General features: G+C 42.8%; 1 protein-coding gene across 6 annotated transcripts; it reads right to left on the bottom strand.

Annotated features, from left to right (window-relative positions):
* Positions 1 to 6,429: 6,429 nt before the first annotated feature.
* On the bottom strand, positions 6,430 to 23,883 carry saxo6 (stabilizer of axonemal microtubules 6). Of its 6 annotated transcripts, none has more exons than XM_085436470.1 (16): positions 23,661 to 23,882; positions 23,091 to 23,190; positions 22,865 to 22,996; positions 22,337 to 22,477; positions 22,097 to 22,191; positions 21,877 to 22,017; positions 20,736 to 20,897; positions 19,590 to 19,693; positions 19,429 to 19,516; positions 13,123 to 13,349; positions 12,868 to 13,047; positions 12,087 to 12,169; positions 11,160 to 11,221; positions 10,836 to 11,082; positions 6,760 to 6,822; positions 6,430 to 6,672 (listed from the first exon to the last, which is right to left on the bottom strand). In XM_085436470.1, exons 1-16 carry the CDS (start codon positions 23,676 to 23,678, stop codon positions 6,563 to 6,565), a joined length of 1,953 nt encoding a protein of 650 aa, XP_085292596.1. In that variant the 5' UTR covers positions 23,679 to 23,882; the 3' UTR covers positions 6,430 to 6,562. The 6 variants fall into 6 exon arrangements, with proteins under 6 accessions (XP_085292596.1, XP_085292597.1, XP_085292598.1 ...); XM_085436471.1 differs by having other exon boundaries at positions 19,429 to 19,471; XM_085436472.1 differs by having other exon boundaries at positions 22,913 to 22,996.
* Positions 23,884 to 24,015: the final 132 nt, after the last annotated feature.

The following is a 24,015-nucleotide window of genomic DNA, read 5'->3' as shown; positions in this document are numbered from 1 at the left end:
AGCCTTTGTTTCAAGTCCTGTACAGCTGCTCCTCATTAAGGACTGTGGTGGTTGTCTGTGAAAAGGTTGTGACTTAGAGAAAATAAGGTTTACCAGTAAGGAGAACTAATGGAGATGTGTGTGCGGAGGTCTAGAATTAAAGGGGGCGCAAAGAAGTGATTGTAAGATGTGATTACTCACCTGTGTTTCCTGTGTTCTCTCCAAGGTGTTTGGGCAAATGTTTCCCTGGGGGTCCAGACACCATTTAAAGGTTCTGGGAGAGACCGTGGGTTAAGTGAGTGTGGGGAATCTTTTGAGCTCATCCTCTGGAAAATATGAGATACATTTTAGTCTGGATTAAAACAGACTGATAACAGCTAGCCAAATAGCAAAGCATGGCTAAAACTTGATAAACTAGCTGAAATATATTAATCTTTTTGAAGAATATTAGCATATTTTAGACATAGCTGACAAAGCCAAAGCTAAAATATGCTCCTTTTTACACAAAACAAAAATGGATTTCGAGTTTTGAGCAAAAATCTAACTTTTGTTATCTATTGCTATGAAAATTTGCTTTTTTTTTTAATAATAGCTGTTTATCAATGCCCTATAATCTAAATGTAACTATTTATTTATTTGTTTTTAACAAAATCTGCATTTGTAGCTATTTTTTTAGTATTAGCTAATTTATTTTTTAACAAGATTTTGTAGCTGTTTTAGCTTTTATATATGTTTTAGCAGCAGCAAACCTTTTTCTTCTGCCTGTTTTGCACAAATTGAAAATTTATATAAAAGGTCAGAATGGAGACAATTTAAAAAAATAAAAATAAAGAAACTCTGGGGAAAAAAACACTAGTTTAAAAACTTGACTTTATTTGTCCTGCAATAGTATTTAGCCTTCTTCTAATTAATATACTTTGGTAACTGTCTAAAAGTATCTGAATGGAAATTGCACCACCAGCTTAAGTAGGCAATAAACATTTTTTTATTTTAAACATTTCCTTTGAAAAGTAGGTCACGTTTTGTGCTACATTTGGTGGAAATTTGATGACAGCATGCTTTAGACCATTATTATGCAACAGATTAACAACATCCTTTCTCAGGGTGTGAAAGAGAATATTACCTGCACATCCATGTTTGCAAACGATATCCCCAAGGGAAGCTTATAAATAAACAAGTAAATCGGAGAGAATAAAAAGGGCCCCTGAGTCTATCCCTGGGGGACTCCATGACACACTGGACCATTAACATTGGCTGTGTCTCTGTATCAGTGAGACACTGCTCCACAATCTAGCTCCAGATCAAGGATATTGTAATCATGCCTTCTTCCAGTGGTTGAATAATGACCTTGGGTCATGTGATAGATGCCAACACCCAGTTCCCCTCAGCGCTTACTGAATTCTGGGATGTTATATTTTCCGTCTTTGACATGAGGGATCAAGTGGCCTGCTCCTTTATCTGGTTTCTTTTATTTTGTTGGCCGTGGGTGTGAGAATGCCTCCAAAACCGATGATGGTATTAAGACTTGCAGCTAACACAAAGGTGCTGAGTGTATCAGTCATCTGTTGACAATTTAAGACTTTTATAACAGTAACAAAAGTAATATTTTTCTGTTTTTACCTTCAGCATTTTCCTCTGATAGCTGCTGAGTTTGTTGTGAAATAGAGGAGCTGTGCATCAGATGAGGCACTGCATCAGCCTTACATAACAATTTTGACCTGTTGCAACATGTTTTCTTTTTTTTTGCAAAACTGCAAACACAATCGCGTTCGAAGTGAATGACATCTCAGCAGAACTGCTGGGAGTTTTGATACAAGTCCAAGGATCCAAACAGGATTTTTCTATGCATTTAAAAATAACCAAGGAAGCTGCTCCAGAAGCTGCATTTATTCTAAAAATCTGCATTTGCTGTTTGTCATCATTTGAAAAAAAAAGCTTTCCTAACTACTCATATCAATTCATATCGTATCAAGCAATTTATAGCACAGAAAAGATGTATTTTGTTCTTAAAGGAATGGACCTACAGGGAGTGCAGAATTATTAGGCAAGTTGTATTTTTGAGGAATAATTTTATTATTGAACAACAACCATGTTCTCAATGAACCCAAAAAACTCATTAATATCAAAGCTGAATGTTTTTGGAAGTAGTTTCTAGTTTGTTTTTAGTTTTAGCTATTTTAGGGGGATATCTGTGTGTGCAGGTGACTATTACTCTGCATAATTATTAGGCAACTTAACAAAAAACAAATATATACCCATTTCAATCATTTATTTTTACCAGTGAAACCAATATAACATCTCCACATTCACAAATATACATTTCTGACATTCAAAAACAAAACAAAAACAAATCAGCGACCAATATAGCCACCTTTCTTTGCAAGGACACTCAAAAGCCTGCCATCCATGGATTCTGTCAGTGTTTTGATCTGTTCACCATCAACATTGCGTGCAGCAGCAACCACAGCCTCCCAGACACTGTTCAGAGAGGTGTACTGTTTTCCCTCCTTGTAACTCTCACATTTGATGATGGACCACAGGTTCTCAATGGGGTCCAGATCAGGTGAACAAGGTGGCCATGTCATTAGTTTTTCTTCTTTTATACCCTTTCTTGCCAGCCACGCTGTGGAGTACTTGGACGCGTGTGATGGAGCATTGTCCTGCATGAAAATCATGTTTTTCTTGAAGGATGCAGACTTCTTCCTGTACCACTGCTTGAAGAAGGTGTCTTCCAGAAACTGGCAGTAGGACTGGGAGTTGAGCTTGACTCCATCCTCAACCCGAAAAGGCCCCACAAGCTTATCTTTGATGATACCAGCCCAAACCAGTACCCCACCTCCACCTTGCTGGCGTCTGAGTCGGACTGGAGCTCTCTGCCCTTTACCAATCCAGCCACGGGCCCATCCATCTGGCCCATCAAGACTCACTCTCATTTCATCAGTCCATAAAACCTTAGAAAAACCAGTCTTGAGATATTTCTTGGCCCAGTCTTGACGTTTCAGCTTGTGTGTCTTGTTCAGTGGTGGTCGTCTTTCAGCCTTTCTTACCTTGGCCATGTCTCTGAGTATTGCACACCTTGTGCTTTTGGGCACTCCAGTGATGTTGCAGCTCTGAAATATGGCCAAACTGGTGGCAAGTGGCATCTTGGCAGCTGCACGCTTGACTTTTCTCAGTTCATGGGCAGTTATTTTGCGCCTTGGTTTTTCCACACGCTTCTTGTGACCCTGTTGACTATTTTGAATGAAACGCTTGATTGTTCGATGATCACGCTTCAGAAGCTTTGCAATTTTGAGACTGCTGCATCCCTCTGCAAGATATCTCACTATTTTTGACTTTTCTGAGCCTGTCAAGTCCTTCTTTTGACCCATTTTGCCAAAGGAAAGGAAGTTGCCTAATAATTATGCACACCTGATATAGGGTGTTGATGTCATTAGACCACACCCCTTCTCATTACAGAGATGCACATCACCTAATATGCTTAATTGGTAGTAGGCTTTCGAGCCTATACAGCTTGGAGTAAGACAACATGCATGAAGAGGATGATGTGGACAAAATACTCATTTGCCTAATAATTCTGCACTCCCTGTATATACAGCAGGATGTACCCACCCTTTCATGCTGTTCATGCCACACGTCTCAGTGTCGCAGCGTAACTTTTCACACACTGATGGATGCAGACGCCATGACATCAAATCTAATTTCAAGTTCCATGTTTGGAACTTCACAAATTAGAGGTTAAGCAACCAAAAGCCATGAGAGACGGCATGCTCCTACGGTATTGATTTGTCAGTGACAAGGGAGCCCTGCAGGGTGATCTTCGCCAACGGATGTGGTCTCTGCTGCTGCTTCTCTAATGACCTCTGACATCAGCAAGGCATTTTCTCCCAGGGAACTGCTGCTGATATTTTTCCCTTTTTCAGGCCTTACTCTGTAAGCACTACAGATGGTCATGTAGGAAAATCCCAGCAGATCACTGAGACCTGTGCGTCTGACACCACCAACCAAGCCACTTTCTTCCTCATGCCAATGCTCAGTTTGAACTCATCTCTACATGCCTAAATGAGACAATTAAGATTTTTTTAGGTTCACCTAATAAAGTGGCTGGAAAATATATATTGTGTTTTTTTGGTTTTTTTTATTGGATCACTTTTTATTTAAATCTTACCCAGTGACCCAATGAGTAAAAAGGGAAAAATGCTCTAATCTGATCTAGAGGAAAAATTACCCACCATGCAGGTTATTTTTCCTCTGTGCAGGACTTTCACAAAGTATGATGACATCGCAGGAGAGCTAACGCCCACACGCTCCTTCAGCTTTACATTGTTTGCTCTGTGCTGTACATTGTTATGAGGGGAATTCAGTAGCTGCTATTACACCATTACGAACAGGCATCAGGTGCCAAACTGAACCAAGACAAAACTGAAGGGGTGTGGCTTGGACATCCGACCAGACAACCTAAAATGATGATCTCTCTATGTAGGGAGATTAAAATTCTGGGTATATGGATTGATAATACTGACTCTAGTTTACTAAATTGGAATAAGAAAGAAAATGAAATTAAAATGGAAATTATGAAATGGGAAAATAAAGATACAAATTATAAAACACGTATTAATATTGTAAAAACACACATAATTTCGAAACTTCTTTTCCTTGCCGCAATTTTTCCTCCCCCGAGAACAACTGTAATGAAAATAAGTAAGATGTGCATTAAATTTATCTGGGGATCCAATCGAGAAGTGACTAAGAGGAAATTTATGTACAAGAGTAGGAAGCACGGGGGCTTGGGAGCCCCAGACTTAGAGATTGTTTTGCGAATTCCTTTTATAAAAATTACTCAAAGCGCAATTTCTCGGGGTGCCCCGTGGGTTCGAGGGAAGGAGCAATTGTGGCAAAAGAAAAGGGGCAGGGCCAGAGCGGGTGTTCCATACCACAGACTTATGTTCGGTGACTTATCAAGTCAATGGGAACAATATAGTTTAAATTTTCTCCAAGATAATACGAAAAATATCTATAAAAAAATTAATGAAACCAAAAATGAAGGTGTAATTCAATATAAGTATGCAAATGAAGATGAAAACCTTTCAATAGTTAAAAATATACAAGACAAATTATTATCTGAAAGCATGAGAGACGTGGTATGGCTCATCTCGCTCGGGCGCCTCCCTGTGAGAGCGGTGGTAAAATGGAGTTGTTTTGTTACCACCATGAAATGCCCTATGACAGGTTGTGATGAAGATGAGACCCTAGAACATCTCCTATTGGATTGTTATAGGACAACTGAGATCAGGCAGAAAATGACAGAGATTGGCTATGATGTGGATGTTAATATTAAAGCAGTTAAATATGGTTTGTTTAAAGAAAAAATGTGTGACGACAAAAGGAGACTCTTTTGGTTAGTAATGTGTGTAATAAACACACATATTTGGAAAACTCGTGCCAAAGGAGTGTTAGAACAAAAGATGATAAGTAGTGATGTGGTGAGTAAACATATCATTACAGACCTTCGGAGAAGACGAACAATGGACCTGAAACTTGGGAAAGTTTTCCCCTGGAACGAATTAAAACTGTAAGTCTTGTGAGCGTTGTGTGGACTCAGATGCTAGATTTTCCTCCTTGTTTCTCCCTTTTGTATGTGCTCAAGGTTTTGTATATGTAATTGTATGTGTATGTGCATTTTATATGTAAACTTGTTTACTTTAAATAAAGTTGGAAAAAAAAAAAAAGTAGCTGCTATTCACTTGTTTGATGTTTTGGTATATCCATTGTGTTTGTACAAAGCAAGCTGCTCGGTATTGTATCCTCTCTGACTGAAGGAAGTGATTTAAATATTTGCTTTTCCTCCCAGGGTGACATCACCTCAATGCTTACAGAGGAACAGACCATTAAAGAAGAGACACTAGGTGTGGGGAAAAAAAAAAGGTTTTCAGGAATTTTTCTGTTCTTTCCTGGTTTAATGAAAGTGACTAATATAAAATCAGACATTTGACCTGTAGGAAACAAAGCAACATGATTGATTCATAGGAACCTTTTTCATGCCAACCTCAAAAGAAACTTCATGTTTTTAGCTTTATTATTAGTAACAAAACATGAAACAAAAAAATAAAATTCTCTGTGTTATTGTAGGTTTTTACCTTAAAATAAAAAGCACAACTTTTGTTTGTGATTTGGCGCTATGTAAATAAAATTGAACTCAATTATATTGAATCTATGTACAGTTGTGTTCATAAGGAACTAAAATAAGCTGTCGCTGTGTGTCCCTTCAAAGTGTGTCACTGTCACGACTTTGGTGGAAACTTTTGTCCGACTGACCGGTCTGACCTCATTCCCTCAAAACCTGAGGAAGAATTCATGCCTGTTTCACACCAACATGTCTACATTTTTTCAAAGGTTTTAAAGTCCTGGAGTTTTAAGGAAAGTCGAGTAAAAGGAAACAAAATTGAGTCAGTGTATTATCATTTTCATTTGTATTTCTCTCAAAGGTCAAAGGATTACAGTAAAATCAATAAAACACACGATTATCGCTCTTATTTAAATTAATCTATAAAAACCTCATCCTGACTACATTAAAAAACATGCTGGGTCATCTCTTCCCCCAGAAGTCCTCCCGTCTCTTCTGAGCGCGCTCCAGAACGGCAGACGCCATGGAGCAGGAGGCTCCAGAGCGCCATGACAGCACAGAGACCCTGTCGTCTGGGTAACAGATGCAAAAAGAAAAAAAAAGTCAAATAATTGTCATTTTAATTAGAAGGAGTTTATCTTAAAAGACATTTGGTTCACCTTCGTCTGAGCCACAGCCTCCGCCCAGACACGGACGCTCCCTGAACCTCAACCCCAGCTCACCTAAGAACATGCACAACAACCAGATTCATTGATCAGTCGCTAGCAAAGACACACACACACACACACACACACACACACACACACACACACACACACACGCACAGATTGCCTCCTGTGGTACACTATCTTTCCCTGTGTTCAGGTCTCAATATGAAATCCGAGCTGTTGAGAAAAATGAAATCTGAAAAGAAAATGAGAAGGAAGTGAGGAGCGGAGGGGAAGGCCAGGCCATCCGCCTGTCTGCAGCAGGAGGAGCTGCTTGTATAATAAGATAAGATAAGATAAGATAACCTTTATTAGTCCCACACGTGGGAAATTTGTTTTGTCACAGCAGGAAGTGGACAGTGCAAAAGTTATGACGCAAAAATTAGAATACAATAAGAATAAATACAGTACACAGCTGTACAGAATAGAATAAAATAATATACTATATACAGTAGAATAAAATAGAATAAAAATATACAATAAGATAAAAATAGAATACGAATGCTATATACAACTGAGTAAAAATACAACGATGCCAGAAAAGATTATTGCACTTAGTGTTATTGCACATGTGTGGATGTGTGTGTTTGTTCAGTTAAAGTCTTTGTTGTGGAGTCTGACAGCAGTGGGGAGGAAAGACCTGCGAAATCTCTCCGTCCCACACCGTGGGTGCCGCAGTCTCCCACTGAAGGAGCTGCTCAGTGCTGTCACAGTCTGCTGCATGGGGTGGGAGACGTTGTCCAACAGGGATGACAGCTTAGCCGCCATTCTCCTGTCACTCACCACCTCCACTGGGTCCAGAGGGCATCCTAGAACAGAGCTGGCCCTTCGGATCACCCTGTTCAGTCTCTTCCTGTCCCCAGCAGAGATGCTGCCGCCCCAGCAGACCACACCATAAAAGATAGCAGAAGCCACAACAGAGTCATAGAAGGTCTTCAGGAGTGGGCCCTCCACCCCAAACGACCTGAGTCTCCGCAGCAGGTACAGCCTGCTCTGCCCTTTCCTGTAGAGGGCGTCTGAGTTATGAGTCCAGTCCAGTCTGTTGTTCGGATGAACACCAAGGTACCTGTAGCTGTCCACAGCCTCAATGTCCATACCCTGGATGTTCAGTGGTTGCAGTGGAGAATGCTTGTGCCTGCGGAAGTCTACCACCAGCTCCTTGGTTTTACTGGCGTTGATCTGGAGGTAGTTCAGCTGGCACCAGTCCACAAAGTCTTGAGTCAGTCCTCTGTACTCCTTGTCGTCCCCATCAGTGATGAGGCCGACTATTGCAGAGTCATCAGAGAACTTCTGCAGGAAGCACTGGGTGGAATTGTGGGAGAAGTCTGCAGTGTAGATGGTGAAGAGGAACGGAGCCAGAACCGTTCCCTGTGGGGCCCCCGTACTGCAGACGACCCTGTCCGACACACAGCCCTGAGTCCTCACATACTGTGGTCGGTCGGTGAGGTAGTCCAGGATCCAGGTAGTGAGGTGATGGTCCACTCCAGAGTTCTCCAGCTTGTCCTTCAGAACCGAGGGAAGAATAGTGTTGAAGGCACTGGAGAAATCAAAGAACATGATTCTCACAGTGCTTCCAGCGGTCTCCAGGTGAGCGAGGGAACGATGTAGGAGGTGAATGACGGCATCATCCGCGCCAATGCCAGGCTGGTAGGCAAACTGAAGTGGGTCCAGTGATGAGCTTGTTAGGCGCCGAAGCTGAGCCAGGACCAACCGCTCCAGGGTCTTCATCAGGTGGGATGTCAGAGCCACCGGCCTGTAGCTGTTGAGGTCCTTGGGGCGTGAAGTCTTTGGCACTGGTACAACACAGGAGGTTTTCCAGAGCTGTGGGACTCTTCCCAACCTCAGGCTCAGGTTGAAGAGGTGCTCCATCACCCCACACAGTTGGTCCGCGCAGGACCTGACGACCCTCGAGCTGATGCCATCTGGGCCCGCTGCCTTCTTGCCATTAATCCTCCTCAGTTCCCTCCTAACCTGGGTGGTTGAGAGAGACAGGCTGGAGCCTTGTGTTGAGTGTGTATTGGATGCTGTTGTTGGGGGTGGGGAGGAGTGAGCAGGGTGAATAGAGGAGGTGTGAAGTGTCTGAGGTGGAACAGCAGCAGTGGGGGTGGGTGAGTCTGCAGCCGATGTTGCAGACTGCCTCATGGCTGAATCAAATCTGTTGAAGAAATGATTCAGTTCATTTGCCCACCTCACATCCCTCCCAGGCAGAGAGTTCTGCTGTTTGTGGCCTGAGATGGTTCTGAGGCCTCTCCAGACTTCACCAACGTTGTTTTGCTGAAGCTGGTTCTCCATCTTCTGCCTGTAGCTGTCCTTCCCATTCCTTATCAGTCCCCTCAACTCTCTCTGCACCCTTTTCAACTCCTCTTTGTCTTTGGATTTGAAGGCCCTCCTCTTCTGCTTGAGGACAGCTTTAATTTCTGGGGTAATCCAAGGTTTGTTGTTGGAGAAACACCGTACAGTCCTGGTAGGTACGGTGTTATCCACACAGAAATTAATATAGTCAGTAATGCATGTAGTAAGGACTACATGCATACAAGTAATCAGGACTGAGGAGTAATTCATAAAAGTGTGCCAGTGTTACACCACGCTCTCCACATTAAATGTAACACTTTTCATGTTTACTCAAAAATTGCCAAAGCATGTAGTTCCTCCAACTCCTCTTGAGGCTCCAGCAGTCAGTCAGTCAGTCAACACAGGCTCACATGATAAAAATCTGTTTACAGCAGAAATAAACATGTTCACAGCCTGATACAAACACTGTTTTATCTCTGTAACTATTGTCTTCTTTCATAACAGATCCACAGGAGCTGAACCTTTATTTAGCTTACCCCGGTTGAATTGAAGGCCTACAGTCTGTATTATTATATATATATATATATATATATTTTATTTTATTTTTTTAATTATATTATTATTATTATTACTATTATATTGGCCTCTTTGACTGGCATGTATTTTATTGATTGAAAGGTGCTAGCTGTCTGCTAGACTTCACCTCATCTAACTGGAGTCACTGAACTCTACCTCTAGACCATGTTTGTGCTGTTGATGTTTTTTGTATTATTTTTAATACAATTATCTGACCAATAATATGACTGCTGTATTGTAACTGTGCCAAAAGATCGTCCAAGAACTCGGAGCTCCAGTTTTGATGAGTAAGTCTATGCTAACTAGCCAGCATTAATTATTGGCTTAGCACTCCAACCTGTTGCTCAAACACAGTCACTTGCAGCTACAGAGAACAACAACGTGGTAGCCAGAATGCTACATTTAAATCTCCAAAGTGGAGACTCCATCTTTAATTTACAGTCTCTAATGATTAACCTTATGTGTAATTTCATGAAGGAAGACCTGTAATCCCTCACCTCCCTGCTCACTTGGCTATTCAGCTGCTAGTCTATTCTTCTTTTTCCCATACTGCCAAACTTAATGGTGACATCATTGGTTTAGTCTAATCATTGTCTCCCTCACATTCTGTGAGCCAATGAGCCTTCATGCTTTCAATCTCAGCACTCTTCTATCAGTCTGCCTGTCAGACTGAGACCTCCCTCCCCATCTCTTCTTCACCCTGGTCTAACCACTGGAGAGTTTATTACTAAATTCTGTTGTGAGATAAATCAAGTTGAACTCTTCCAAATGATCACTCCTCACTGAACTATGAACAGTTTATGAATCGTATGTATGAAGGTCTGAGGTCTCATCCGCTTGCTGAGGGGATAAGAACATGGCAAGAGGTCTGAAGAAGACGATGATCTCTAATCCTAACACGGTTTTGGAGGCCACTTCCAACCCTTTAACACAACTTGATCCTGATAGGCTGCAGGAATACTAATAGACTGAGTGACCAATCAAAACTTAGAGGCAGTTTATATAAAATGACACCTTATTTAGAGCAATCCTGCCTGCTGATGAGCTTGTACTTTAAATCTGTTCTAACTGCTCAGTAACAGAACTGGTGGCTTTCTCCAGGTCTTTCCACACCACTGCACAGCCCAATCAAGTGCCTTAATTCCAGTTCTGATGCTCACCGTTGTGCTGAAAGTCCGGGTGTCTCAGGGTGCCCTGGAAACCATGCAGCGGGGCCGGGACAAGAGGCGGTGGCGCTGCAGCAGGTGAAAGTGTTTGCTTCATCCTGATTGGTCTAAACGAAGGGCTGGAGGCTGATTTGTGGTCATGGGCTGGGCTATAGGAGACAGCGATATTGTCTGACCACGCTTCCTTACGTTTGGCTGGTGTTTCTGACCCTGCTGCCATGGAAACAGCCGACCCACATCTCTGAACACAGAAAGAATCACATCAGTGTCACAAGCCGATATCATTTAAGTTCAGATGATCTATACTTTCATCACTACCTGATGTTTGAGTGGAGAAGAGCCATCAGTGTTCCTCAGTTTCCCAACCAATATAGCGCCTCCTGCAGGACAATCACAGGCATTAATGTATTTATGTGCTGGCAGTAACATCTGCTCATTTACACCAATTTATTTATGACTCTACCAGCGTGGCTTTGCATGATTCACAGATCACAATAATCCTTCTTTATCTTACACAGGGCCTTAGTGCGGACCCTCAGTTCATTCTCTGTCTGACAAATTCTGTTTTAGCTCCTCTCCCTTTAACACACTCTTCTGATTGGTAAGCCCTTCGTATATAGGCTCTTTGACATCACACAGCCCTAAAAGCAAAAAAAAAAACTGTGATAAACTGAGCTTCTGGCTCACACTGACTACTTGACTTCATTACCTGAAACATTGGTCATGTTTAATAATAAAATCCATCAGTAGAACAAAAGATAAATGTCAAAGTAAGTAATGGGAATATGCATAAGTCTTTGGGATAAAAGAATGAGAATTACAGCTGACAGATATCAGAGGTTTTTTTTACGTGTTGGTCTTTCCTCATGGATTCCGATGAACTTCAATCCATTCAGAATGTGTAATTTCAGTTTAGTTAATATTCTTCTCCCAGGTCTTGGCAATCGGGAGACAAAACATGACCACTCTGCTTTTCTACAACTGGTAGGGTTGGTGTTGGATTCCTGACGACTTGGACCTCAAACACTTAAAAAGCAAATAAAAAGCTCAGATAGGAGCCAGTGGGTTTAAGATCTGGTAAAAAACCTTTTTAACCTGCATGCAGTTGATGCCAGATTAAATGTGATTAGGTCACAGAACTCGAACTCGACTCGAACCAGCTTAATGTTACAGGTTACACTGCATCTATTTACTTATTAAATATGAAATTTATCTATCTAATGTGAAGGAAAGATGTCTGCATACCAGCAGCAGGGGTGGTCAGGTCGTGATGAGTCCTCTGAACCGGCTTCATTTTTATCTCGGGAGTTGGCAGCCTTCCTTCCTCTCTATGCGCGCGCGCACACACACACACACACACACACACACACACACACACACACACACACACACACACACACACACACACACACACACACACACACACACACACACACACACACACACACAGTTCCTGAGAATGAGCGAGGCTGCTTTGATCTGAGTGTCAAACTTTTGAGTCACTGTTTTCTTCAGCAGAAATGGAGCTGAATCGAGGCCCTTCTGTCTCCTCTCAGACGTCACGTCGGTTTCATGTGAAGTAACCAGCTAATGCTAGCAGACGACTGAACCTTTAAACCAGCTGCAGCAGACCTCATCTAACCTGTGGGTCTGTCCTGGTCTTTATGATTGATGATGTCATTCCTTGGTGCTGCATTTGATTGGCTGTAGTGTGTTCTCATCTACAGAGAGGTGACAGATTGAAGGGAAAAAAAACAGACGAGTATCCAGGATCTCTGACAGTTTATCCTGGTTTTTCCTTTCATTTGTCACCAGCCTCATCAGGCTTATTTCCTTTATTTTTCTGGATAACTCAAACTTCAATCTGACCTTTTAAAATAATTTCTTCTTCTATTTTTTTCTCATTTTTTATCAATAAACTCCTGAGATTATCTGTCAAATCCAGTAGAGACAGTCCCTCCATTACTCCGCTATCCTTTCACAGAGAACAGTGAGAGAAAAGAGAGACTGTAAAGAGGAAACTCACTCATCTGTAGTTTCTTCTTCTTCCTGTTTTTCCTCTTCTTCTTCATCTTCTTTTTCTTCTTCCCCCCAGGCTGTACGGCGTTCAGCAGGAGGTCCCGGTACGGCTTGTTTTTTTATTCGTGTGTCCTTGCTCATTTGCTGTGTTTCTGAGCCTGCGATGGAGGATCTCTTACTGGAGTGACTGAACAGACGACAGAAATCAGCACAGAGCAGCGTTCAGTTCTTTCTTTTACTTCTAACCAGCTGCATCTCTCACCTAGCCAGGTCCAGGGGCTCCACACAGGAAGTGCTGTAGCTGTGGCGGTCAGGTGAGGAGTCGGGGGGAAAGCAAGGGGAGGCAGGGTCATTAGCTGAGACCGTAGTGTCCGTCGGCTCCCACAGAACATTGTGTTCGGATACCAGCTGGCTCAGATGGTCTCTGGAAAAGTTGGTCCCCCAGGCGCGATGACGATACAACAACGCCTTCTGCCTCAACTCCTTCACCTGGAAACAAATAAATGGATCATCCCACCTTCTAAGGAAGAAGTCTTTATTTCCAGACATTTTTTGCTGGCTGTAATAAGCAGCTCATGGAGGTTAAGACTGTAACTGAATTCCCGTAAGAACTTAGTTGGATAGCTGTTTTAAAGCATTATCTAAATGAACTTCAGATAACTGGCCACAGACGCCAGTCGGTCAGAAACTGTATGAGTATCAGAACTGTAAACACTGTGTGCGCGGTGAGTCTGACACCAGCATTATGAAGTTTGCGGATGACAATACAGTCATTGTGCAGAGATGAGGCAAGACTGGAGGCCAGGTGGAAAATAACCTTTCTCTAAGTGCAGATAAGATCAAGGCATGTACATGTGTGATCTCACCTGGTCTTGCAGCATCCAGCAGCTTCTAAAGAAATCACAGCACAGACTTAACTTTGCTGAAGAAATTTGGAATATCGGCCAAAGTCCTTAGCAACGTTTACAGATGTGCAGTCGCTACCTCAGTCACAGTGCAGCTTCAGAACAGGAAGACTTATCTCCTGCAGCTCAGTACATCTCAGGAGCAGCCTTGACGTCACTACAGGACATTTACACCTACAGGATTGTAGGGAGTGTCCATAACATCGCCTACCCAAACTTCTGCCCTTCAGTATATGCTACAGTGGTCTGAAATCAAGGGCAGACTCCTGAATAAGACAATCAGTACTGCCCCTCTCCTACCCTATCACTGCTGTAACTATTATTATCTGCTATTGCACTTTCTCATTTCTACTTCAATCTAGAAGTTTTCAGTAGAAAAATTTACATTATCTAATACTGAAAGCAGAAGATCAGGTGAGGAGCGAGACCAGGAAAATGGTTGTGATTGTTTCACTGGGATTCATCCTCCAGGTTGAGGCTGTCGGTGTGGAACTCTTCTGTAACGTCCTGAGAGGTCAGACACTCAGAGGAAACGACCAAACTGTGGTGCACTTTTCTTCCCATGACTTCATCCACTTTCAAAAATCAAAATAAAGATGATATAATCCAGACATGAATGGTAAATGGGCTGGTACTTACATAGTTCACCAGTGTGTGAATGTGAGAGTGAATGAATAGTGGAATTGTAAAGCGCTTTGAGGGTCTCGAAAAGCACTATATAAATGCAATCCATTATTAATATTATTATTATAGTGCCTTTCAACTCAATGCTCCGTGCTCAAAGCACTTTCTACCACAGATTATTTTTAGAGCCTAACTCCTGCGATAAACGAGGGACCACTGTATTAATATAGAGATCCTCCAGATTTAAACTGTATTACCCTTCCAGGACCTGAAGCTCAGGAAAGCACTCCACCAACAGCCAAATCCATCTGTTCTCTGATTGGATTGTTAAGTTTGTGATTGACATGACATTGACCAATCAGCTGAAAGGAAGAAAAATTGGGTCAAAATTTGTGCTTGCAGGTTGAAAGTCACACACAGCCAGGGAACTTGAGCGCAGAGTTTTACACATAGTATTTTGCTTTGTATCTGTAAGCAGACCTTAACGAAAAAAAAAAAATTGCAACTTGTGTAAATATTTTTTACAAACAAGTACAAAATATTTATGACCACAATTTGAGCCCATATTTCTATGCCACTGAAAAGTAAAAAACACCAGAGTGGAGTGGTTTCAACTTAACTTCCACACACATAGGTCACCGCCAACCTATCTAGGGTTAGGGTCCACTTCCAGCCATTTCTGCAAGGCTTTGAACACGCATATGGAAACGCTTTAAGCAGAAAACGTTAAAGTTGAAATAAATGTTAATATCTAGTTTTTAAAAATGTGCTAATTTAGCATGCAGCTAAAACAAAACTTAACTGTAACACTTGACAGGTTCCTGGTGACCTCAAGGATGTTAACTGGGTTAATTAATTTAACAAGATTAATTTGATGAACTTTTAACATTGCTGCCATTGTACATTGTTTTCTTTACTCTGAAGTTTGCATAGGAATGCTATGAAACCCCCTTATGGTCACAGAGGGGGATTTCTTTTTTCTGGATAATTTCTCTGTTTACTTGAAGTAAAGTTTCCATTGTCTGTGACCACATAAAAAGGCTGAGATACAGCATTGTGTGTTTAGCAGAAAACTGCAGCTGTTTGTGACCACAGCGCGTAGTTACTGTCTCAGCTGTGACTGTCAGGTAGTCAGGTAGTCTTCACTGACTGTAACGGTGTTTGGTGTTAATATCCTAACTGGAACACATCAGTTAAAGTCTTAGTGGAAGCTTCTGTATCCCTGAACTCCTGTGGTGTAGTGCTGACACACCACAGCTATCAAACAAGAACCACAGCTTTAAACAGCACGGACAGATACTTCCGTGACAGCATACAATCGACCACAAATGATCTTTAAGTCTGAGTAGTAACCGTAAGCAGCCAAAGCCTCGGCAGCTTTATCCTGCCTTCTAAAAAAGGCAATAAGCAAGAAATGCATCATGTCACATCATCAGTCCTTTCTATAGCATCTGCACAGTGGGATAAAGGCAGGGATAAAGCAAAAGGTTTTGAAGACGGATGCAAAAATTATGTCAAAAATATTCCCTGTTAGGAAAGAACTTTCTAATTGTCACTCTAAAGGAGCTCCAACAAAAGCAGCAGCTACAACAATATTTCTTAATACACTTTATACATTTACATTAAGACTGGCTGAAGATAATTTCAGTCCAGCAGTTACTCACCAGACTGCCTTTAGAGCGTCAGGGTTGCCTGAGGCAGCTTCCTAATGATTTAGCACCTCCTGACTTTTCTTGTTGATGTCAAATACATTGTTATCAAGGTGTTTCTACACAGGACGAGGTTAAAGCAACAAGACTGACCAGGAACCACTGGATCCCAAACAAATTCAACAACGTATAGAAATAACCATTAGTGACTTTGGTACCTCTCAAAGAGTCTTGAACTATTATACCTAAAGCTTGACAGTGTTACATTCTGAAGAGTTTTTTTCATGTAAAGGATCCTAAGACCATCCCCCTCTGCTGTCTTTGACTACCAACAACATTAGACCCTCAAAAAATTCTACAGTTTGCAATCTGAGTACAAAGAGGAGCTCAAACTACATAGGGTCATGCCATGCCTGAGTCCCTTTCATTCACTGCTAAACTTTACAGAGGCACATGTTCAGTGTGGTGTCCTCTTTTGTTGGCTCATACTGCATCCACTGATCCTGAGACCCTCCACATCTTTTGAGCCTTTTTAGAGACATGAAATCTGATAAATCTGCACTTCAGCTTCAGCTGATTGTTTCATATGTGCTCTGAGAGGTATAATAAAAACTCAGAAAACTCTGTCAGCAGTCCAAACATTTCCAGATCTGTATGTGCTCCAATGAACCCTTCTGTCCTAAAAGTTATACAAAGATGACAAATTTAAATACTTGCATGTTGACTATATTGTGCAGCCTGACAGATTCGACAGTGAATGCTGCAGTCCAATCATGCCCAAGTTACTTGGAACGCAGCAACATGATGAGGCAACAAGAGCATGTGTGAATAATCGGAATAGAGTGGATCAAAAGACAACACAAATTCGTAGAAAGTGTGTTGGTTGGTGCACGTGATTGGCACATTAGCAAATTAATGAGTGAGCAGGAGGGAAGTGCTGAACAACAAGTTTCCTGCAGATTTATGGGAAATGATTTAAAGGTTTGCGCAACCAAATGTGCATTTGCTCAAAAGTTCTTCCGCCTTTCTCAGATCATGCTGGGATCAAAAGTTAACAATGAAGCTGCTAATAAAGATGCTGATCTGCTCTGATTGTGTAATGTGTCACAGTAGATTCTTGTAAAAAGTCACCCAACCCTGACCCCAGCCCAACCCTGGATAACCCTGACCCTATTCTGAAACCTCAGAATGTTTCCAGTCTGAACCTAACCGAGCAACCCAGCACCAGTAAGCCTGACGCTGCACCTCTCTCTGACAACTGTCGCCCTGATGAATTCACAGCTTGTGACGCCAGCCGACAACTTCCCTGCACACACTGGAAGTTTTTGAAGGCCACCGCAGGCTTGGAAAGCTTAACCAGATGGTTACACCTCCCACAGATTCACTGATCTTATTTTCACTGAGCAGCTGTTTCTGTGTGAAAGAATCTGCAGCACAGGTAGCTTTAATCTTCTACTGACTTTATTAGACAAAACCCTCAAAAATATACTCCTGAATGCTACTTCACAAAGTTTCCTGTGAAAAGTGGAGGTCTGGTTTTAAGAGGGCGGAAATTCACAATCAAACCACATTAAAAGACTTTTGTAAATGCTTGCTGTTTACAGCCAGTTATGCAATACATATGTTAAAGAAAGGGACAGAAATATGTGCCCGACGCTGTAAGATCGGTGTACATTTTGACCTTGAAGCACCTCTGTAGTCGTGCGTGGGTTATTTCCATTTATAAATGGAACTGGTCTGACCCACTTTAGATCAAACTAGGCTGCATGCTGCCCACGAGCAAAGATCAGTCTGATGCCCCTGGAATCAAATATAAAGTCAATTCCGGTTGTTTTGGTCTTTTTAAGTGTCAGACAAACTTCTGACTGACAACTAGTTAGCCAGCAAGTGTGCAGAAAAGATGGTGATGGTGAAAACGCTTTATCACTGGACTCCACACCCATCCTTCAAACAGTTAGGCCTTTGTGCAGCGTGTTTTTGTAGATACTTGCCTGCAGAAAGGCCTTTTCTCCAGAAACCCACTTGCGCTGTGTAAGCTGAATGCTGATTGGTTGAGGAGTAGGAAAAGCCAAAATAGCTACCGCAAGGTTGAAGAGGAACAGGAGAAGCTCGAATGAAACGTCAAAGATTTAAAAAGACGGCATGAGACATAGAGACAGCGGTTGCAGTGGACACGTTCACTTTCACTTCAGATCTTTAAAGAACTTCACTCTTCTCTGTAGCTGATGGACCAGCAACACCCAAAGCTGGAGCGGCCCAAAAGCCAGCTGCACCACAGACTCTGGGCACTGCCTCCATCAGGCAGCAGATGCTCTCTGCAGGGGAAGCAGGAGCTCACTATAAGAGCAGCAAAGCAGCAGCATGGATGGAGCTGCAGGAACAGCTTCAGGAAATATTCAGTTGAAACAGGAGAGTTTAAAGTGTTTCATGTTGCTGTGACAACGCTTTCCATCCATCTGGTAGGAGCATACCTGTGTGTGTGTGTGTGTGTGTGTGTGTGTGTGTGTGTGTGTGTGTGTGTGTGTGTGTGTGTATGACTAAGTCTGACATGTTTCCCTGAAATGAAGCTCTGTGGTTTCACTGCTGACACTAGCACTCTGGTTTTCTATCAGCAACATACAAACACACACACACACACACACACACACACACACACACACACACACGCGCAAACACGCACACAGAAACACACACACACACGCACGCACACAGAAACACAAAACAGGAAAACACACACTCTGTTCAGGCAGCATTGAGGGTGATCAGTGATCAATGCTGATGACTGGGGCTTACAGTTAAACATGGTTAAATACTGTTTGAAACACTGAATGTTAAACACGTTATTTTAAATCCTCCGGTGTGTTTGTCCGCTGCTGGATGGTGGAAAATGTCAAATTCAGAGTGAGGGGAAGCTGTGTAACAGTGCAGAGCAAGCACCCAATCTGACCCTGACTCAGGAAATCAGTTAACAGGTTGTGTGAAAGATAAGGAGACAGAGATGAATGGGAACGGTTTCAGGCATCTCCAGACACTTTCAGACCTGTCACATGAGCTCTCCTCAGTGCAGAGAACAAGGCACCGTTGGAGGCCCGACAAGCTTTGGTGTTCTCTGTGAAGGAAGGTTGAGCTGCACTGTGAGCAGAGGGCCCACTGTTAGAGGATGGGCACTGTGATTGGGTCATTTTGTAGGCTTTATTTCTGTAAATTTGTGGTTTTGTCAGTTTTGGTCCTCCATATAACCAGGTAAGAAACAAACTTTGAACCTCTCTCTTCTGTGCTCTGCTATGACCTCTGGTCAGTGTCTGATAGCGTCTCCACCTGCATAACTATACATAAATTAATATGTGTGAAACAGGCTGAGCACTGTGAACAGCTTCGCCGGATCCTGACCTGTTGGGCAGCGCTGTCCATGGCTCCGCCTCCCTCTGGGATCCTGCAGAGGGGAGAACGAAAGCTCGACTCATACTCTGTTAACATCCTGCCAGACACAAACAAACGATTTAATGAATTAGTTTATGAGCACAAAAAATGAGCAACACACACACACACACCTGTATCCTCTCCGCACTTGGCGCGGAGGGGGCATATCTCTCTGAAGAGCATCCCGCTGGAGGCGGGGCTTCTTCTGTGACTCCTCCTTCCTCCTCCTGGTGGTCTGTAGGTTGAAACAGAACAGATGTGTGTGTGCAGCTCATCAGCAGCTGTGGCTGTTTGCTTAAAGAGGTGTTACACTTAAACCTACACCATCACTGATTAATGGCTTTAAAGATGAGTAATGGTATAAATGCCTCTGGGAACAAAGGCTTTAAAAAATATGAAAATAGAGTACACAGTCAAAATGCTCTGCTTGGTCCCTTCCTCAACTCAACCTCTGCTTTCTGCTTATTTACAGTGACTTTCTTAGTCTGACATACATCCATTACAAAGTACCATTATACTCAAATCTTAAAAAAAAATCACATTTACAGGTCTTTGTGCTTGAGTCACACGCAGAAATCATAAAATTTCACAGAGCCGACCTCACTGAATGCATTCAGGGTTGTTTTAACTGACCTGGAGTCTGCTCTGCATGACCACTCCTGCTCATTTATGGCCTGAGACTTCCTGGAAACTGACACTCACAGGTCTCATTTCTCCCGCTTCTGTTCTGAAAGCAGAGCTTTTAACTGTGACACACTGGTAATGGAGTCTTATCTGCCTATCTGACACTCTTCTTCACCTCGCCAGCAACTCTGTCTGTCATACTCCTCATCTCTTCTCTCTCTCCTAGTCTCCTGCACAAAACCAATAAAATCTAACCCAGTCAGCCCTGGAGGTTGACGCTTGGCGGGACACAAAGAAGAATCGTCTTGCCTGCAGAACAGCAAATGAATGTGGGGCAAAGTCTTCCTACTGCAGAATTACATATAAACTCAAAGATATAAGACAGAAAAAAAAGACATGAACTGGTTTGGTTTCCAAAAACACTCGAGGATCCAAACACACCATTAACCAAAGTATAAAGTGCAGAAATCAGCATCAGGATGCCTCGAGCTGAGCCTCTACCTTTCACACTGCCTGTGCCAAGCAGAGGTTTAGGTTGTTGACCTTCAGGCAGAGGACCATCAGGTTGGTGTGTGACCTTCAAAATACTATGTGACTTTTCAGGGCATAGTTCACTACACTAAGTAGGTCTTCACATCTGCACACATCTGTACCTTGTATGTTTGGAAGAGCGGGACTCTCTGACCCTCCAGGTGTTTCCGAAGCCGGGGGCCAGCAGGTGGCGCCAGACCCTGGAAGCTGCACTGATACTCTGTTTTCATGGAGACAGGGTTTATCTTGAAGGGCGGGACAGACCGGCTGCTGGAGTGCAGCACCTAGAGAGCAGAAGTGATAATCAATCAATGAAAAGATCCACAGCATCCACAGGTGTGATCATCTCGTTTCCACCTTTCACTCTGCGCCCCTGTATCTGTGTTTAAAGCTCGGTGCTGACCCCTGCTGTGCACAGCAGTACACAGTGTGCTATCAAACCACCCAGAAACTCTGAGTAAGCAGTGGCATATTCATCAAAGGGTAAAATCTGTGACAACCACATATGATTACCACAGTAAAAAACTATACAAAACAGTTGATTTACACAGTATCAGCACTTTGTGGCATTCATGTGCGACTGATCTGATCAGAAAATGTTACAGAAATGAATGTTTGTGACTTAATTTTATTTCAGTTCCGGTTGTGAAATAAAAAACTTTACGAATAGAAATTCATTTCATTTCTTTGATGTGAATATTTTACTTTTATGAATGCTTCCATTTATTTAGATACTGTTTCAAATGACTCACTAAAACTGTACGTTTATCATTAAATGCACCACAAAGAAACAAGCATAATTCCTAATATTATCTATTAACTTTTTTACTCTTTTTCTTTAATTTTTCTATTTATTTTATTTCTGTGTTTTATTTACAGTTGTACACAGATGATAAACTTTTGCAACTTTTAAAAATAAGATGCTTTCATAAATTTAACGACTAATAAAAACAAGACAAAAAATGCAGCATGTTAGAAACTCTACAAAATGACTCTGATTGGCTGAGACTTTTATGAAACTCACTGTCTTTGAAATTATGATCTCGAACTAATTTACTGGAAATATATTTACAGTTTTTATTTTTCTTGCACTCGGCAGTTTTTATTGATCGGAGTGTGCTGGACACAAGGCTCCTCGGGGTAACTTCCAGGTCACACCTGAGGAGCACCGCATGTTTGGTTTATGAGCCGTCGGTGGGCCTGCTCTGCAGCAGCACACCTGGATCTGTGGGAGCTCAAACCTAGGTGTGCATCTGGTCTCACCTGCTCTGCAGTCAGTATGGGCGAAGCAGCAGCGGCTGTTGGCTTCTTCCATCCAAATTGTCTGTGATACTCTGAGTGTTTCCCTCCTGACCTTTGACCTCCTGATCTCAGCCCCACCTTTTGTCTCAGCGCATAATCAATCTACAGGACAAGAACATGACATGCTGTTGGATAGTCTTCAAAGAAACAATGAGGATTTGTCAGTTTTTGCAGACTTCACCTCAGCCCCTGATGGCGCTGGCTGCCCGTTAGCTGCTGTTGTCACAGACTGGCTGGGCTGTGGTTGGCTGTCAGGCTGCAGGGGACGGGGCTTCACTGAGGAGAAAAAGAACATGAAACTGCGTGTTGAACATTCAGAACATTAAAGGTCTGTCGGTCATCTGGAGCTGGTTTAGTTTCTCTTTGCTTTATGATATTTGAATCAGTCATCACGTAGCTGCTGCTCCATGTATTTACTCACCAGGTTTTCCATCAGCTGCCGGTTCCTCAGCAGGTCGTGGTCCGGCTGGAGTTTCCGGCTCTGTGGGGGATCCGGGATTTGCTGTTGGTGGATTGGGCTCTGGGGAGGGCATCCTCCTGTGGGCTGAGTGGCTCCTAAAACCTGGCAGTTTGAGAATCATCAAAATTTCCGGCTCGTTCTTTCACTGATAAGACAAACACGATCAAATGAAACATCCTGGAGAGTCTGACCTTTTAGTTAAAGCTGTTTTAGCAAAATGAACTAAACTTCAGGCTTAATCTGTAGTCAGAGAACAGTGTGAACGACTTCCGCTTTCCTCCTGCTGTTCAAATTGGCCTCTTTGTGGAGGCTGTTAGAAAGAGCAATGAAGGTAAACAGGACTTTGTGACTGAATGCAGTCATCCTTGAACTCCAGTGTGACGCTCACATTAAAGACACGTGTGCCACAGCTGGATGTCAAAGCTGGATCTGCAGCCTCTTCTACTTCATATACACCTTCATTATGCAGCAGCAGCATGAGGTTCCTACCAGCAGAGGGCGCTGCTCTGTGAGCCAGAGAGTGCTGCTGCTCATCACCTGGAGGATGGAGCAGAGAGGTGGAGGACTGAGCTGGGCCTAGAGGCCTCCTCAGGCGCTGAAGACCCGGCTCCCTGCTGACACCTGACAGACGAACATCTCATGTGTTCAACCACTTCATGTCAGAGCTCAGGTGCAGCTTGTGTTTGTTTTATTGTGGTGGTTTCGTGTTTCTTACCCATCTCATCGGAGCGAAGACCAGCCAACGGCATGCAGCGCTGAGGAGACGCATTTCTGGAGCGGGAAACACCAAAGCTCTTCTGATACTCAGTCTGACTCTACAACAAAGACACAGAGGTGCAAAGGCTCACAGGATGGAAACAGGTACAAGGTATGATTGAAAAAACTGCTGATCAATTAATCATCAATAGATTAATTATTTTTTAATATAAATATTGGAACTTGTTGCTGTGCAGGTAGATTTAAGGTCCTTACATCCACCGGTTAGTTTCAAAATAAAACTCTGCAGTTTATAACAGTTCAGCGCCAGTTCTTCACGGCTTTATCTGAAAAATCATCTTTCAAAATAAAAGCAGTAATATGGTGCACTCTTAAGCGAAACAGCTTCAGGTCGACGTGTTTTCGGTGTTGCAGTGAGATGTATATTGTGTTGAATGATTTGGATGGTCTGACTTCATCGGATTAAATCCAGATTAATCCCTCCTCTGCTATCACATGCAGACTGAGGGTCAGGATAACTCATTGTGCAGCATCTGCTGCTAATGCTAACACCTGTTGCGTTGTTTACCTTGAATCGGACGGTCATGGCGCGCTTGCTGCTCTCCAGACACCGCGAGAAGTCACCCCTCTGTCATCACGCGACAGGTTAACTCGTTAACTAGTCGGTTAATGTGCTATAACTAGCTAACTAGCCTGACCAACATGCTGCTAACGACCGGCTCCGCTTCTGTCTTCGGACTAAATCACGGAAACAAGCTACCCCGGTTGCCATGGCAGCTTAGTGTCGTGCGCAGGCGCGTCCACAGCGGGGCGGCGTAGGACGGTGCGTCACTGGACCGACATATTGCTCCGGGATATCTTATGAAGGCAGAGGTCCAAACAGGGTAAAACCACCATTAAAGCACTTGGATGTGTTACAAATG

Source organism: Copadichromis virginalis, linkage group LG17 (genome assembly GCF_057382275.1).
Source record: "Copadichromis virginalis isolate Kocher_CV1m ecotype Utaka linkage group LG17, C_Virginalis_male_GT1.1, whole genome shotgun sequence".
NCBI classification, from domain to species: domain Eukaryota; kingdom Metazoa; phylum Chordata; class Actinopteri; order Cichliformes; family Cichlidae; genus Copadichromis; species Copadichromis virginalis.
The sequence above is the reverse complement of the archived record's forward strand: the minus strand, read 5'-3'. Positions and strand labels throughout refer to the sequence as shown.

What these genes read in the sequence shown, in the direction of transcription:
- saxo6 (XM_085436470.1), bottom strand. An exon ending in TCTTCGCTCCGATGAGATGG is followed by an intron (nt 22,997 to 23,090) that starts GTAAGAAACACG and finishes TTCGTCTGTCAG; the next exon opens with GTGTCAGCAGGGAGCCGGGT. An exon ending in CCCGGACTTTCAGCACAACG is followed by an intron (nt 6,823 to 10,835) that starts GTGAGCATCAGA and finishes GCATGTTCTTAG; the next exon opens with GTGAGCTGGGGTTGAGGTTC.